This window comes from Oryctolagus cuniculus, chromosome 5, assembly GCF_964237555.1.
Source record: "Oryctolagus cuniculus chromosome 5, mOryCun1.1, whole genome shotgun sequence".
Classification (NCBI taxonomy): domain Eukaryota; kingdom Metazoa; phylum Chordata; class Mammalia; order Lagomorpha; family Leporidae; genus Oryctolagus; species Oryctolagus cuniculus.
In genome coordinates this window covers 51,777,025-51,792,458 of record NC_091436.1, presented here as the reverse complement: position 1 = coordinate 51,792,458, position 15,434 = coordinate 51,777,025, and the positions used below count along the sequence as shown (strand labels likewise).

The following is a 15,434-nucleotide window of genomic DNA, read 5'->3' as shown; positions in this document are numbered from 1 at the left end:
TACCTGCAAAGTAGCCACATAAGAATCATCACAATTTACATAATGTCCTAACATGGCATGTTGTGCCCGTAATTCATTATCCCTTATCCTCTCATGTAGGTGGGTAATTTGTTGCTTCTGCCTGTAAAACATAATTTAATATCACATTACAAAGAATACAGTTTTCTAGTAGATAGTTATAAGTAGAACTTCTGGTATTTCAAAATTTTACATAACAGTTTAAAAGTATTATCAATTGTAAAATCATAGAGAAATTTTTTACTTATAGGAACATGAGATATGTAGAACTACAGTTAAGAATATACTACAAAGTAATTCTGGCAATAATACAATTCAGTCTTCTTTATTCCATGAAGTCATGCTTTGTTTTCTTTTTGTTACCTAACATAATGTTTTAGCCTTAGTCTGAAATGTCATTACCTTGAAATCAATTCCATTCATCCAAATTCTCAACACTCTATGTATCAATAGAAGTTTTTGAGACTCTTCACTGTCAAGAGTAAAAAATATTTCATAAAGATTATCTAGCTCTATAATTGTTCTACACATGCATAATCTTTATAATCTCCCAAACTGTAGTCTACACATAAGCATTGGCAATGGTGGAGAACTCAATGAGAGATTTAGATCTTTGGGTAGCTCTGACATCTTACTCACTAACATAATGTCATGTTGGAACCAGACACACAGTTTCAAATCTTTTTTCAGAAATTACTTGAAACAAGTAATTTAATTTAGTAAATGTGTAACCTTACATATTTTAAAACTGTTATATGTCAGGCATGATGCTAACATCTTTATCATCTTTAAAAATTCAACAGCAAGCCTCATAATTAAGATTATGAGAAAAGAAATCTTTTAAGAAATAATAACAGCAGTGTGGCTAAACAAATAGCTTGATGCTATTCAAAATTACCAACAAAGAAACTTTTTTAGCAAGCGAGGTTATGAGTTTCTGTCTGCATTAAAGAGCTTGTTCTACTTATTTTCATGTATAAAAAATCATTATTCTTTAAGGAAATTCACATAGAAACATGAAATAAGAAACAGGTACATTAGGGGAGAAGGTTGAACACTTTTCAAATAGCACTTAAAATACTTTAACGTTTTATAACAAAAAGGTCCTTTCCAGGTAATTAAGAACAGTGATCTGGGAGATGGACAAAAAATGAGGAGGGCCCTCCAACTGCTTCAGCCCAGTGCTAGGAGAGTTTTCAAGCTCCAGCTCAGAAACTGTGGTCTCCCTGAGTAGAAGAGAAAAGGCTGGGCATCTGGAGACACCAAGGCAATGACAGCGCATACAGTGCTTGGTCACTGCTGAGCACTCAGCTGAACACTAACTAATGCATTTATGAGCAAACTACTGAAGGTGTATGTGGATTGGGGGGGGGGGGCAACAAAAAGTTTAGAAGGAACAGTGTCTGAGGCTCACATGGGCTTGGAATACTGCCAATTCCCAAACACCACGGTGAAAAACTTAATGATACAGGGCATTGGTTAGCAGTACTTTTCAACTAGGGGCCATTTTGATTCCAGGGACATGTAGCAACATCCAGAGACTCTTGATTCTAACAACTGGAACAGGATGCTACTGGCATAGAGGCCAGAGATGCTAATAAATGTCTACAATAAACAGGGTGGCCCCTCTATCTCCAACAAATAATTATCTGACACAAACAGCAAAGAGTACAGAGGCTGAAAAATCCTAGATTTATAACATGTGTCTTATCTCTGTAGTGGGGGAAAAATTAACCCTACAGTGAATATAGCTCTAGTGCCAGCTAACACAATTTAAAAGAACAAAACAAGAACAAAAACTGCTGCCTTGAACAAAGCCTAGGAATACAAAAATATGTAGTATCTAAAACTAGTTAAAAATCATAATGTCTGGCATCAAATTAAAAACTACTGAGATTGTAAAGAAGCAGGAAAATACAGCCCATTAAAAAAAATCAATCAACTGAAACAGAACTGACACAGATGGTAGACATAAGACAAGTACACTAAATCAGTTATAAATGTACCCATATGTTCAAGAAGCTAGAAGTAAAAATGTGTTAACTAAAGGCATGGAAGGTAGAAATAATTCATTGAATGCAATTAACAGCAGATTAAGACAGTGAAGAAAAGACTAGTGAAATTGAAACACAGTGATGGAAACTAGCCAAAAAGATACACATGGAGAAAAAAAGATGAACAAGTGAAAAACAAAACAAAAAACTCAACAACAATGACCTGTAGGACTATCCTAAGAGGTCAAACAAATGTATAACTGGAGTCCTCAGAGAGGAGGTAAAAAAAGGGGAGGAGCATGCAGAAAAAAAAAAAAACCTATAGATAATGAGCCAGAATTTTTCCAAATTTGGTAAGAACTGTATACCCACAATTCAAGAAGCCCTGTGGAATTGCAAATAAAAACCACAATGAGGTTTCACCTCACCTGAGTTAGAATGGCTCTTACACAGAAATCCAAAAACAATTAAATGCTGGTGAGAATGTGGGGGAAAAGGTACCCTAATCTGCTGTTGGTGGGAATGCAAATTAGTTCAGACATTGTGGAAGACAGATCTACCATATGACCCAGCCATCCCACTCCTGGGGACTTACCCAAATGAAATCATATCAGCATATGAAAGAGTTATCTGTACTACATGTTTATTGCCATTCAATTTACAACAGATAAACTATGGAATCAACCCAAATATCCATCAACTGAAGACTGGATAAGTAAACTGTGGTCTATGTGGGAGACCTGGAAGAAGTTCTTGGCTCCGGCTTCCGATCCCTCAGTTCTGGCTGTTGCAGCCATTTGGGAAGTGAACCAGCAGATAGATGGAAGACCTCTTTCTCTCTGTCTCTACCTCCCTCTGTAACTCTTTCAAATAAATAAAATAAATCTTAAAAAAAATTGGTGGTATAGATACAAATACAGATATAGATACATAGAATGGAATACTACTCAGCCATAAAAAAAAACAATGAAATCCTGTCTTTTCCAACAAAATGGATGCAACTGCAAACCACTACACTTAGTGAAATAAACCAGTCCCAAAAAGAAAAATAGCATGTGCTTTCCCTGATCTGTTGTAAATAATAGAGTACCAAAAGTTGTAATGCATAAGAGTTGCATGCATATTTCGCAATCTGATGATTGCTCACAGCCCTTGTCTCCACTGCTGAGGAACAGTATGTTTTTTTCTTCACACTATTTATTGAACTCTTTACTTAGTATAGGATTGATCTTGTGAGAATAAAATAAAAATTCCTAAAATTTAGCAAACTCAATCCAAAGATAAAAAAAGAAAATTAATAAAAAAAAAGAAAAGAAATAAAAAAAGAAAAACAACAAAATGGGATCTATCCTACAAACTGCAAAATAAGTTTTACATTTGAAAATTCATCAGCTGCCTAGGAATGAAAGGAATCTCTACAACTTAAAAAGGCATCTAGAAAAATCTACAACTTTATCCTAAATAAGCCATGAATATAAACAACAATTAGCACTGGTTAAAAAAAAAGTACCCTTGACTTTTTTCCCAATTACCATGATACACAACACATTTAATTATCCCTAGAAGATAATATAATTAAGTAACATTACGGTTTCAGGAGAAGGGGCTGGCTTTGTAGCATAATGGGTTAAGTCACTGCCTATGTTACCAGCATCCCACATGGGTGCCAGTTCAAGTACAAGTTGCTCCACTTCCATTCCACCTCCTTGCTAATGTGCCTGGGAAAGCAGAGGAAGATGGCCCAAATCCTTGGGCCCCTGAAAACACACATGAGACCCAGATAAAGCTCTGAGCTCCTGGCTTTAGCTTGGCTCAGCCCCAGCTGTTATGGCCATTTTGGGAGCAAACTGGCAGGTAGAAGACCTCTATCTATCTCTTTCTCTCTGTAACTCTGCCTTTAAAATAAATAAAATAAATCTAAAAAAGTTTCAGGAGATTGTTATATACAAATGAATCTCTTTTACAGAGCTTTAGTATTCAAACATTTAAAAATTTTGAAATGTCTAAAAAAGCTTACATAATTTTTATCTGTAAGTTATTTAATTTAAAAAAAAAGTTTTACTTATTCCTTTTTAATTATTTGAAAGGCAGAGCAACAGAAACAGAGAGACAAAGAGAGAGATCTTTCACCTGCTGGTTCATTCTCCAAATGCCTTCAATAGCTGGGGCTGAGCCAGGCTGAAGACAGGAGCCCAGAAATTCCACCTGGGTCTCCCACATGGTTGGCAGGGATCCAGGTACTAGGGCCTGCCTCCCAGGGTGCACATTAGCAGAAAGCTGGATTGGAAGCAGAGCAAGGACTTGAACTCAGGCACTCCAATATGAGTTGTGGGTACCCAAAGCAACATCTTAACTGCTGTGCCACAATATCTACCCTCCTTACATCACTTAATTTTAAACATTAATCATAAATACAGTTAATATGGTATCAGACCTGACACACAATAGTTAGAGAAAATATTACTTGAAAGTTGCTTTCCATTTACTATTTCCTAACTGTAGCTCGGGGAAAAAAGACATTATCTTTTAATCCTGATAGTTCATTAACATTGTAGCTAACCTGCTACCTGAAGCAGAAGACAGAGAAATTTCTAGTAAGGAGTCACACTGAAGTGACTGAGGAAGATCACAGGAATTAGGCAAACTGGACCAATCCTCAGTCCTTGAAAGGACAAAGCTGGGAAGGGACAGACACACGGCATCCACACATTTGTAAGATTCTAGTTCTTCTGTTTTTCATTTTGAAAGGCAGGGCAACAGAGATACTTAAAGAGACAGACCTCCTCCATCTGCTAGTTTCACTGCCCAAATGTCCACAACAGCTGAGGCTGGGCTACTCTGAAGACAGGAGCCAGAACTCAATTTGGGTTTTCCCATGGGTGGCAGGGACCCAGGGAACTTGATACCTGCTACCTCCCAAGTGTGCACATTAGCAGGAAGCTGGACCAGATGCAAAGCAAGGACCAAAACCTAGCACTCTGATAACGGGACTCCAGTAACTTAACCACTGAGCTAAACACCTGCCTGAGATTCCAGTTCTACTCCAAGCAGAGAATACAAAGGTATTTGTTTCTTTAATTTGTTACATTAATCTACATTTCCATATGACTGAAATATTTAGTAATTAAAAAAAAAGACTCACCGATCAATTACAATTTCTTTTTGCCTTAGAAGTCCTTCTTTTATTTTCAGCACTGATTCCCACTTACTGAAATCTTGATAGGCAGGTGAGTAACTCTGATGAGATGATCCAGTCAAAACCTGCATAAACATATTTACACTATTAGTATACTAAATGTGTTTTTCAGGATATTTATATACTAGTATTTTCTCAATCATTAAAAAATAGAAAAATACATCTTTGACGGTTTTTAAGACCACCTGAAACACACTTGCAAAGGCTAGCATAACATGGAGAATTTCAAGGAAGTCCAAAAGTAAATGTTAAGGAGGAACTGATGACAATAGGACATAAAACCTGGCTAATTATACTATTATATAAAAGCTCATACTTCTGTGGAAATGAGAGCTTTCTGGATATAAATGATTAATCCTGGCCTACGGAAAGTGAATATAAAGGAATGCAACACGGCTCAACTAGCCGAACATTACCAGAAGGGTTTCTGTAAGGAAATAAAAGTAGCTTCTGTAGTACACAGGTCAAATTTTCATGTAGCACATCATTTAATTAAAATTTCAAAATCACAAAATTTTTACAAATAAATGTGTCCACAGAAATATGATAATTTCAATGATTACTGTTCTCCAGTGTGAATAAAATAATTTAGAAAAACTCTGCTTGGAATTTAACAAAAGTTTCAAATATTCACAATACACTCACAACAATGAAAATCAATATGGTAAATATCCTCAAATTTCAACCACCAAAACAACACTTTTTAATTTTAGTATCAAAGGTTCAGCTGTGTTCCACAAAAAGAAATGTTGAAATCCTAACCTCGAATATCTCAGAGTGACATCATTTAGAAACAGGGCCTCTGCAGATGCAGTCAAGGTAAAATCAGGTTGTTAGGATGAGCTCTAATCCAAAGTGACGAGCGTCCTAACAGAAAAGTGAACTTTGGATCTATACACAGAAGGAAGACTATGTGATGAGATACAGGGGGAATATCATGTGAAGATCAAAGCAGATACCAGAGTGATGCAAATAAATCCCAAGGAATAACGAGACTGCCCGCAAAACACCAGAAGCTAAAGGGAGGCCTAGGGCAGATTCTTCTTCATTGCCCTCAGAAGGAACCAACTCTGCTGACACCTTAACTTTCAGCTTCTAGAACTGTGAGGTAATATACTTGTGGTGGTTAACCCACAGAGATGGTGGGACTTTTATTACAGCAGCTCTAGGAACCTGCTCCAATCTGCAAGCCAAACCTAAGTGTTTTGGCTAGATGAATGTTGCTATAAAAACACCACACAGCAACTTAAGGAACACTGAAATGCACAGTCCTATTTTTGTTTTTCAAAGATGCTATTAACAAGGCCTGCTTCTGAGAAAACCATCGATTGTGTGACATCAACCACTCCTACATTTATCTTTTAAATTAAGATGTCTGTCAGTAATATTAAGATGGGAACTCTCTTTTTTTTTTTCAGTTCAATATGATTTTATTTAAAAATTTGCAAAGCTGAAGGAGGGATATGATCTTTTGTTAAAAGAAAGCAATTTTTACAGCATATATTCAGCCTTTCTAGCTTTGTATTGAATAGTAAGATGGGAACTCTCATTCAGGACAGGATGAACAGACTATGGTTAGAATTCAGTTGATAACAGCACATAACTGTCACGTGGGGAGATGACACAAAGGGCTATAGGGACAGGTTAGTCAGAGATTCTGCCTCTGAATTTCATTCTTTCCCTAGCCTAACATACCCCCAAAGCTGATATTTAGCCAGCCCACAATTGTACACATATGTTAGTTGTTACGATACTGTGACTGGGAACTCACTGCTGCCCAAATTCCAAGACTGTTCTTGTCGCTGCCTAGGTCGCGCCTCATAAACCAACAAATAGTTACTCCTGACAAGTAAGGGAGCTACATGACGTGCTCCATCCATAAGTGGCAACCCTTCTGATTGTCTGATTCATGCACAAGTCGGTTTCCCCAAATTCTCTCATCCAAACACCATTAACCAGTGTACATTTAGTTGCCAAAGCTAGGACTCAAACCCTAGCAGTCCAACACAGAAGCATCTGCTGTTAAATTGCTTCTACCATGTCCTAATAAACTTAGATATTCCAAATTTTTTTGTTTGTTTGTTTGTTTTTGACAGGCAGAGTGGACAGTGAGAGAGAGAGACAGAGAGAAAGGTCTTCCTTTGCCGTTGGTTCACCCTCCAATGGCCGCCGCGGCCGGCGCGCTGCGGCCGGCACACCGCACCGATCCGATGGCAGGAGCCAGGAGCCAGGTGCTTTTCCTGGTCTCCCATGGGGTGCAGGGCCCAAGCACCTGGGCCATCCTCCACTGCACTCCCGGGCCACAGCAGAGGGCTGGCCTGGAAGAGGGGCAACCGGGACAGAATCCGGCGCCCCGACCGGGACTAGAACCCGGTGTGCCGGCGCCGCTAGGCGGAGGATTAGCCTAGTGAGCCGCGGCGCCGGCCAGATATTCCAAATTTTATATTCTCACAAGAGCTTGAAAATTTTCTCAATGAACTTCTTAAAGCTAAAGAAGATGTGGCACTATAAACACCACTGTTACTTGATGAGAGAAATCCTCTACTAACTGAAACTCCATGTTACCTAATGACTATCAATTTAATTGGAGTTATTTGATGAAATTACTTTTGTCAAACTGTGACTCAAACAGAAATTCAATAAAGCTAATAAAAGACAAGCAAAACAAACTATTGTATCAGCAATTCCAAAACTCAATGTAACATTTGGAAATTCCAAGAATGATATGGTGAATTATTTGTACTATAATTTGTACACTGATTTGGAGACTGATAAATACAACATTTAAACTCTAATTTCAACTAACATATAAGTATTGCTTTCTGTATATTGTTATCATATCTAACAAAACACTTCTAAGGCAGCTTAAAGATTTATGGTTTCCTCTTCAAATGATCTAAAAAAGGTTCTTCCATTTCTAATTATAACAAACCCAAAAGGATCTATACCATGTTATTTGAAACTATGTTTTATTTATCTTTTTGTCTATTTTGGTGAAATACAGGCAATAATGCATTAAGATTTTTTACAAGTCTTCTAATAAAAAATTTGTCCTATGACTGACAATTCCCTTAAGGAGAAGGCTTTTTTCTTTTTAAAAATACCTCTTGACATCAAGAATAATAGGGGCCGGCGCTGAGGCTCACTAGGCTAATCCTCCGCCTTGTGGCACTGGCATACCGGATTCTGTCCCGGTTGCTCCTCTTCCAGGTCAGCTCTCTGCTGTGGCCAGGGAGTGCAGTGGAGGATGGCCCAAGTACTTTGGCCCTGCACCCCACGGGAGACCAGGATAAGTACCTGGCTCCTGCCATCAGATCTACGCGGTGCGCTGGCCGCAGTGCGCTGGCCTCAGCGGCCATTGGAGGGTGAACCAACAGCAAAGGAAGACCTTTCTCTCTGTCTCTCCCTCTCACTGTCCACTCTGCCTGTCAAAAAAAAAAAAAAAAAAAAAAAAAGAATAATAGGGATTAAACAGACAGATCAAGTAGGTCTGCAAAAGAAAGGTAGTTTACAACATTACTTGGTTATACAACACTTGAACCACTGGCAGGAAGAAATGTTAAAACACCTGCTAAATATTTTCATGGATACGCATAAAACAAGAGTATTCTGATTTGTAACTCCCTTGATCTAAGCCCTTTAGAAACAAAGCAAACAGAGCTTGAACTATTTTGTTGGGCAAACAAAAATAAGGAAAAAGGATTCCTTTGATTGTGATTAAGAAGATACAATATATAAGGGGGCTTCTTCAAACAGTTGATATATGGGATGCCGGCACTTCAGGACACGGTGTTAACCTGCTGCGCCACAAAGCAGGCCCCAAGCAGTATTGTGAAGGTGATCATTAGCCTAATAGTTAAGACGCTGACTGGGATGTTCACATGATCACACCACAGAGTGCCCGAGTTCAATCCTTGGTGCCATTTTTCTGGTTTCCTCCTAATGCAAACCCTTGAAGGAAGCAGTGATGGTTCAGGTAACTAACTGGATTCCCGCCACCCACATGGAAAGCCTGGATTGAGTTCCTGGCTCTTAGCTTTGGTCCCCTGATGGCTACAGGCATTTGGGTAGTGAACTGATTTATGGGAGCTCTCATTTTCTCCATCTCACTCTGTGTGTGTCCCTCTGACTCTCAATTAAATATATAAATGAGGAACTGATTTTTTTTTTCAGGTAGCTTCTCCCTAAATCTAAAGTAAAGACCAAAAGAAGAAAAATGCTAAGAAATGTAATAAGATAGGATTTGAATAATAATGATGCATGTTATAAACTGACAGTATTTAAAGTAATATATGCACCTTAGAACAGATGCAGAAATTCAATTTAAAATAATATCACTAACATTTTGCATCACTGATTTTTAACACACTTTTAAATAAAAAAATGAGTTGAAGTAAATGAAAATGAAAACACCAAAACTCAAGAGAAGAGAGTAAAAGTACTATTACCTGCTGATTCACTCTCCAAATGCCCACAACAGCCAGAACCCAGATGGGATCCAGGAACACAATCCAGTCTCCCACGTGGGTGCCAAACACCCAATTATTTCAGCCATCACCACTGCCTTCCAGGGTCTTAAGTTCTTATCTTTAGAAAACTAGGAAATATACCCAATGAATGTAGATAAAAGAAAATAAGGCTAAGCACAAAAATTAATAAAGTTTAAAACAGAAAAACAGACAAAAGTCATGTTAAAAAAGCTAGTTATTTGGAAAGATCAATAAAATTGACAAACCTCTGGCTAGACTAAGAAAGAAAAAAGGAGGAGGATGCAAACTCACATCAAGAATGAAAGAGGCTGGCGCCGCGGCTCAATAGGCTAATCCTCCACCTTGCGGTGCTGGCACACCGGGTTCTAGTCCCGGTCGGGGCGCCGGATTCTGTCCCGGTTGCCCCTCTTCCAGGCCAGCTCTCTGCTATGGCCAGGGAGTGCAGTGGAGGATGGCCCAAGTACTTTGGCCCTGCAACCCATAGGAGACCAGGATAAGTACCTGGCTCCTGCCATCGGATCAGCGCGGTGTGCTGGCCACAGCGTGCCAGTCGCGGCGGCCATTGGAGGGTGAACCAACGGCAAAAGGAAGACCTTTCTCTCTGTCTCTCTCTCTCACTGTCCACTCTGCCTGTCAAAAAAAAAATAAATAAATAAATAAAATAAAATAAAATAAAATAAATAAAAAAAGAAAGAAAGAGAAGGTTCAGGGTGTCAGATTAATTAGAAGGACAATTAACAGAGTTACTAGGAACAATTCTGCAAACATAAATTCAACAACTTGCAATGAAATGGAGAAACTTCTCAAAAAACATCAATACCAAAATTTAAAACTCATCTAATACAAAAGGATAATCTGAATAGTCCTATAAAGTATTAGAACAACTGCATTTGTTTAAAACAAAACTTTCTAAAAAGTAATCTCAAGGCCCAAATGGTTTCACTGTGGAATTCTACTCAATGTTTACAAACCTATTCTTCACAGACTCAGAAAAGTGAAAATTTCCCAATTCATTTTATGAGATCAATACTGCTCTGATATTAAAGATGGACAAAACAGGAAAATAGAAAACTTGACAAATATTCCTCATGAACAGATTGTTAAAATTAAAAAAAAAACTTTTATCTAATCCAGATAAAGAAATATATGCATTAGGTTCATCCCAGAAACGCAAACTGACCACATAAATACTCTAATTAAAACACTATTAGAGGGCTTGTGCTGTGGCGCAGTAGGTTAATCCACTGCCTGCAGCACCGGCATCCCATATGGGCGCCGGTTCTAGTCCCAGCTGCTTCTCTTCCCATCCAGCTCTCTGCTATGGCCTGGGAAAGCAGTAGAAGAAGTCCTTGGGCCCCTGAACCCACGTGGGAGACCCAGAAGAAGCTCTTGGCTCCTGGCTTCGGATTGGCGCAGCTCTAGCTGTTGCGGCCATCTGGGGAGTGAACCAACGCATGGAAGACCTTTCTCTCTGTCTCGCCCTCTCACTATCTGTAACTCTACCACTCAAATAAATAAAAAAACTTTTAAAAAATTAAAAAAAAAACACTATTAGAACTATAAGTAATTTTAGTACTATTACATGATTCAAGGTCATTATTTTAAAAATCAAACAAACTTCTACATACTAACAAAAGTTCATAATCAAAAATGTTATTTACATCAAAAAATACTTAAAAATAAAAAATTTAACCAATTACGTGGAGGATCTGTACACTGAAAACTATGAGTAAAGCATCACTAAGAAATTATAGAAAACCTTTAAAAGGAGAAATGTACTTAGGTATTGTTAAGATATCAATTGTCCCTATATTGATTTATGAAGTAAATTAGTCCCTACTGGGACCGACACTGTGGAGCAGTAGGTTAATCCTTTGCTTGCGGCGCTGGCATCCCATATGGGAGCTGATTCTAGTTCTGGCTGCTCCTCTTCCAAACTAGCTCTCTGCTATGGCCTGGGAAAACAGTAGAGGATAGCCCATATGCTTGGGCCCCTGCACGCACGTAGGATATCCAGAAGAAGCTCCTGGCTCCTGGCCTCCGATTGGTGCAGCTACAGTGGAGGTGGCCATTTGGGGAGCAAACCAACAGAAGGAGGACCTTTCTCTCTTGTCTCCTCTCCTTTTCACTGTCTGCAAATCTACCTCTTAAATAAATAAAGAAAATCTTTTAAAAAAAAATTAGTCCCTATTAATATCCCAGATTTTTTTTCAAAGTTGGCAAGTCAACCTTAAACTTTCTATGAAAATGTAAACAATTTACACTACCTGAATTCCAGACTAATTATACCAAGTATTCCTAACAGCGTGCTCTTGACATTAAAGACAGACAGACGGAGACTGGTGTTGCAGCATAGCAAGTAAAGCCGCTGCATGCGGTGCTGGAGTATAACATGGGGTGCCATTTTGCTCCACTTCTAATCTTGCTCCTGGCAAAGGCACTTGGGAAAGCAGCGGAAGATGGATCAAGTCCTTGGGCACCCATGTGGGAGACCCAGAAGAAGCTCTTGGCTCCTGGCTTCAGATAGGCTCAGCACAGCAAAGGAAATAATCAAGAGTGAAGAAACTACCTATATAATGGGAGAAAATATCTGCCAACAATTCATTCAACACGGATTAACATTCAGAATTTATAAGGAATGCAAACAACTGAACAGAAAATATCCACAAATAATCCTATTTTTAAAATGGGCAAACGACTTGAATAGACATTTCTTACGAAATGATTCACAATGGTCAATGAATATGTGAAACAATGCTCAACATCATTAGTCATCAGGGAAGTACAAGTGTAAACCACCAGGCATCCAAGTATACACAGATTTCAAACATTTTTATACCAAAATAAACTTTTAATTCCATTTTTCCAGTTATTGTAAAAACAGTATGTAGATCCCCCCCAAAACAATGAGGGGAAAAAACCACTATATATATATATCAATCCCACTACTGAGGGAATATCCAAGGGAATTAAAATCAATCTGTCAAAGACACACTCACATGTTTTCTGCAGCACTACTGCTCCCAATAAAAGGAATGATAAATGTTTGAGATGATAGGTATGTCAATTACCCTGGCCCGATCATTATACATTATACCCTTCATATATTGAAATGTCACATCGTGTCCACTAAATATATATAATCATAATGTGTGGATCAAAAGTAGAAGAACATGTCAAAAGATAATCCTACTTAATTGAGTATTTTTTGCAAAAAAAAAAAAAAAAAACGCAATAAAATTGATTTTCTGAAGATAATTCCAGATAAATGTTAACATATATTCGACAACACTGGAATCAAAATGAACTTGCTATAATAAATTTGAAAGAACCCTAATGTGTGTCAACAAAGGAGCTGATAATTAATTACAGTAAATGTATACAACAGAATACTAGATGACAATAAAATAAAACTATTACACTAAACAATATGGATGAAATTTAGACATTATGCTAAGAATTGCAACATAGAACCATACATACTCAATGATGATAAAAATCAGAAGAGTGAAAATGGGCAGGATGTAGTCTATCAATATATAGACAGAGAAGTCATGAATGAAACCTACTGGGCTTAGGAACTCTATATTTTAATCTAAATGATTGTTAAAAGGGTACATATATTTCTTAAATACAATGGAACTATTATTATATTTAAGATTAACACAGTTACGCAATTCAGGGATGTTAGATCTCAATAAAAACAAAATAGATAATACTACACCTTATTTCACTCTCTATATTAAATCAGAACTAAGGGGAAATGAAGGCCCTATCTAATACAGAATGCTTATGTACACCAAGGTGCATGGTAATTTTTTTAAGATTTATTTATTTGAAAGGCAGAGCTAGAGAGAGAGGGAGAGAGAGAGAGAGAGAGAGAGAGATCTTCCATCCACTAGTTCACTCCCCAAATGGCTGCAATGACCAGAGCTGGGCCAGGAGCCAGGAGCTTCCTCTGGGTCTCCCACATGGGTGGCAGGGGCCCAAGCACAGCCATTGGCTCCCCTCTCAGGTGTATGAGTAGAGAGTTGGACTAGAAGCAGAGCAGCCAGGAATCAAAACGACGCCCATATGGGATGCTGGTGCTGAAGGTGGCAGCTTGACTCACTACAAGACAGCACTGGTCCTGTACAGATTTTAAAAGGCATGGTCTTGGCTCTAATTTCCTATCTCTTCGTCTCTTTCATGCAATACTGCATCTGCAAATAGTCTTGAGACAGGAGAAAAGACTAGATGAAGTTAAATACTCTACACCAAGAATGCAAGGAAAGAGTTTGTAACAGCCTACAACTGACTCTCAAGAGCTGTCAATACTCAAGGAAAATAAAATAGCCTTCTATTAAGGCAGAGGACAATCCTACTTCCTAATGTAGAAGAGAAAAGTATTTTTATATTCAAGTAATCTTGCCTCTATTTTCCATTAATAACATATTCTTCCCCCGCTGGCGCCGCGTATCAATAGGCTAATCCTCCACCTTGCGGCGCCGGCACACCGGGTTCTAGTCCCGGTCAGGGTGCCGGATTCTGTCCCGGTTGCCCCTCTTCCAGGCCAGCTCTCTGCTGTGGCCCAGGAGTGCAGTGGAGGATGGCCCAAGTGCTTGGGCCCTGCAACCGCATGGAAGACCAGGAGAAGCACCTGGCTCCTGGCTTCGGATCAACGCAATGCGCAGGCCGTAGCGCGCCAGCTGCGGCGGCCATTGGAGGGTGAACCAATGGCAAAGGAAGACCTTTCTCTCTGTCTCTCTCTCTCTCACTGTCCACTCTGCCTGTCAAAATAAATAAATAAATAAATAACATATTCTTCCCAAAGAAAACAAGAATTTCTATTGAGTAAAATCATAACTAGCCATGACAGATATACCATTATGTGGAAATTATATATTGGAAGTAAAATACAAATTTTGACATATCCCCAAAATCCTAGGTACTGTTTGGCAGAAAAACAGGTATCAAAATTCACATACTGATAAAATAGAAAATTCCAGTTGTTATGTTGTTAATTTCATTAGTAAGTTCATTCATAAGTAAGTTTCTACTTCACTATAGCCTATAATATTAAGTGATTAAGGAGAACATAATTTAAACTCAAGAATATATAATTTATAACTTACAAATAAAAATAAAACTAGACATGAACAGAAATATATAATGATAAATGCTCACAATTATATTAGCTACTTTGAAGTAAGGAACAGAAAGTGTTATCAAAAGAACCTTTCAAAATCTGCGAAGATGAAATAAAGACTGTTTTACTACCATTTTCATATATATTTAGCAACTGGAAAACTGGAGGCGAAAAGGAATTCTTCATATATATATTTTCCCTACAAATGCATAAGACAAACCATTCTTTGTTGGTTATGAAGAACATAGAAAAGTTTACTAGCCAAATAAGAACCCTAACTCCCCTGCACATAGATCTTAACTATAAAGGATCATAAACAAGTATGTCTTATTGGAAATGGGAAATTCCACTCTCTTATAATTGAATAGAAACAGCAAGCACCCATAACAATCTCAAATACATGTTAATTAGATGAGACCCAGATGCTAGGAAAAGTTGCCAAAATATGTCACTTAACAGTCAAATATGCTTCTAATAAAAGTTTACTATAGTGCAGCTGAAAATAGTTCAAAATTCTTTGGCCTGGACAAAAACTGTTAAATTTAGATAACCCAAAGCAACTACACTCAACTAGAATACAACCTCTTCAATTCTTCACGTTTGTTATC

General features: G+C 38.1%; 2 protein-coding genes across 7 annotated transcripts in view; both read right to left on the bottom strand.

The window, feature by feature from the left end:
- MCM9 (minichromosome maintenance 9 homologous recombination repair factor) overlaps nucleotides 1–15,434 on the bottom strand; it is a 404,677-nt gene that overhangs the window by 39,094 nt on the left and 350,149 nt on the right. For both annotated transcript variants that reach the window (XR_011388551.1, XR_011388552.1), the window contains exons 17-18: nucleotides 5,155–5,273; nucleotides 4–121 (exon numbers count right to left, since the gene is read on the bottom strand). The gene's annotated coding sequence lies outside the window, so the exon portion shown is untranslated. The remainder of the gene's footprint in view (nucleotides 1–3; nucleotides 122–5,154; nucleotides 5,274–15,434) is intronic.
- The window catches only part of CEP85L (centrosomal protein 85 like), a 184,618-nt gene that overhangs the window by 75,059 nt on the left and 94,125 nt on the right, over nucleotides 1–15,434 (bottom strand). For all 5 annotated transcript variants that reach the window (XR_011388554.1, XM_070073669.1, XM_051855383.2 and 2 more), the window contains 2 exons: nucleotides 5,155–5,273; nucleotides 4–121 (listed from right to left, as the gene is read on the bottom strand). Coding sequence is in view for 4 of the 5 variants with exons in the window: in XM_070073669.1 (XP_069929770.1) it covers nucleotides 4–121; nucleotides 5,155–5,273 (237 nt within the window). In the remaining variant the exon portion in view is untranslated. The remainder of the gene's footprint in view (nucleotides 1–3; nucleotides 122–5,154; nucleotides 5,274–15,434) is intronic.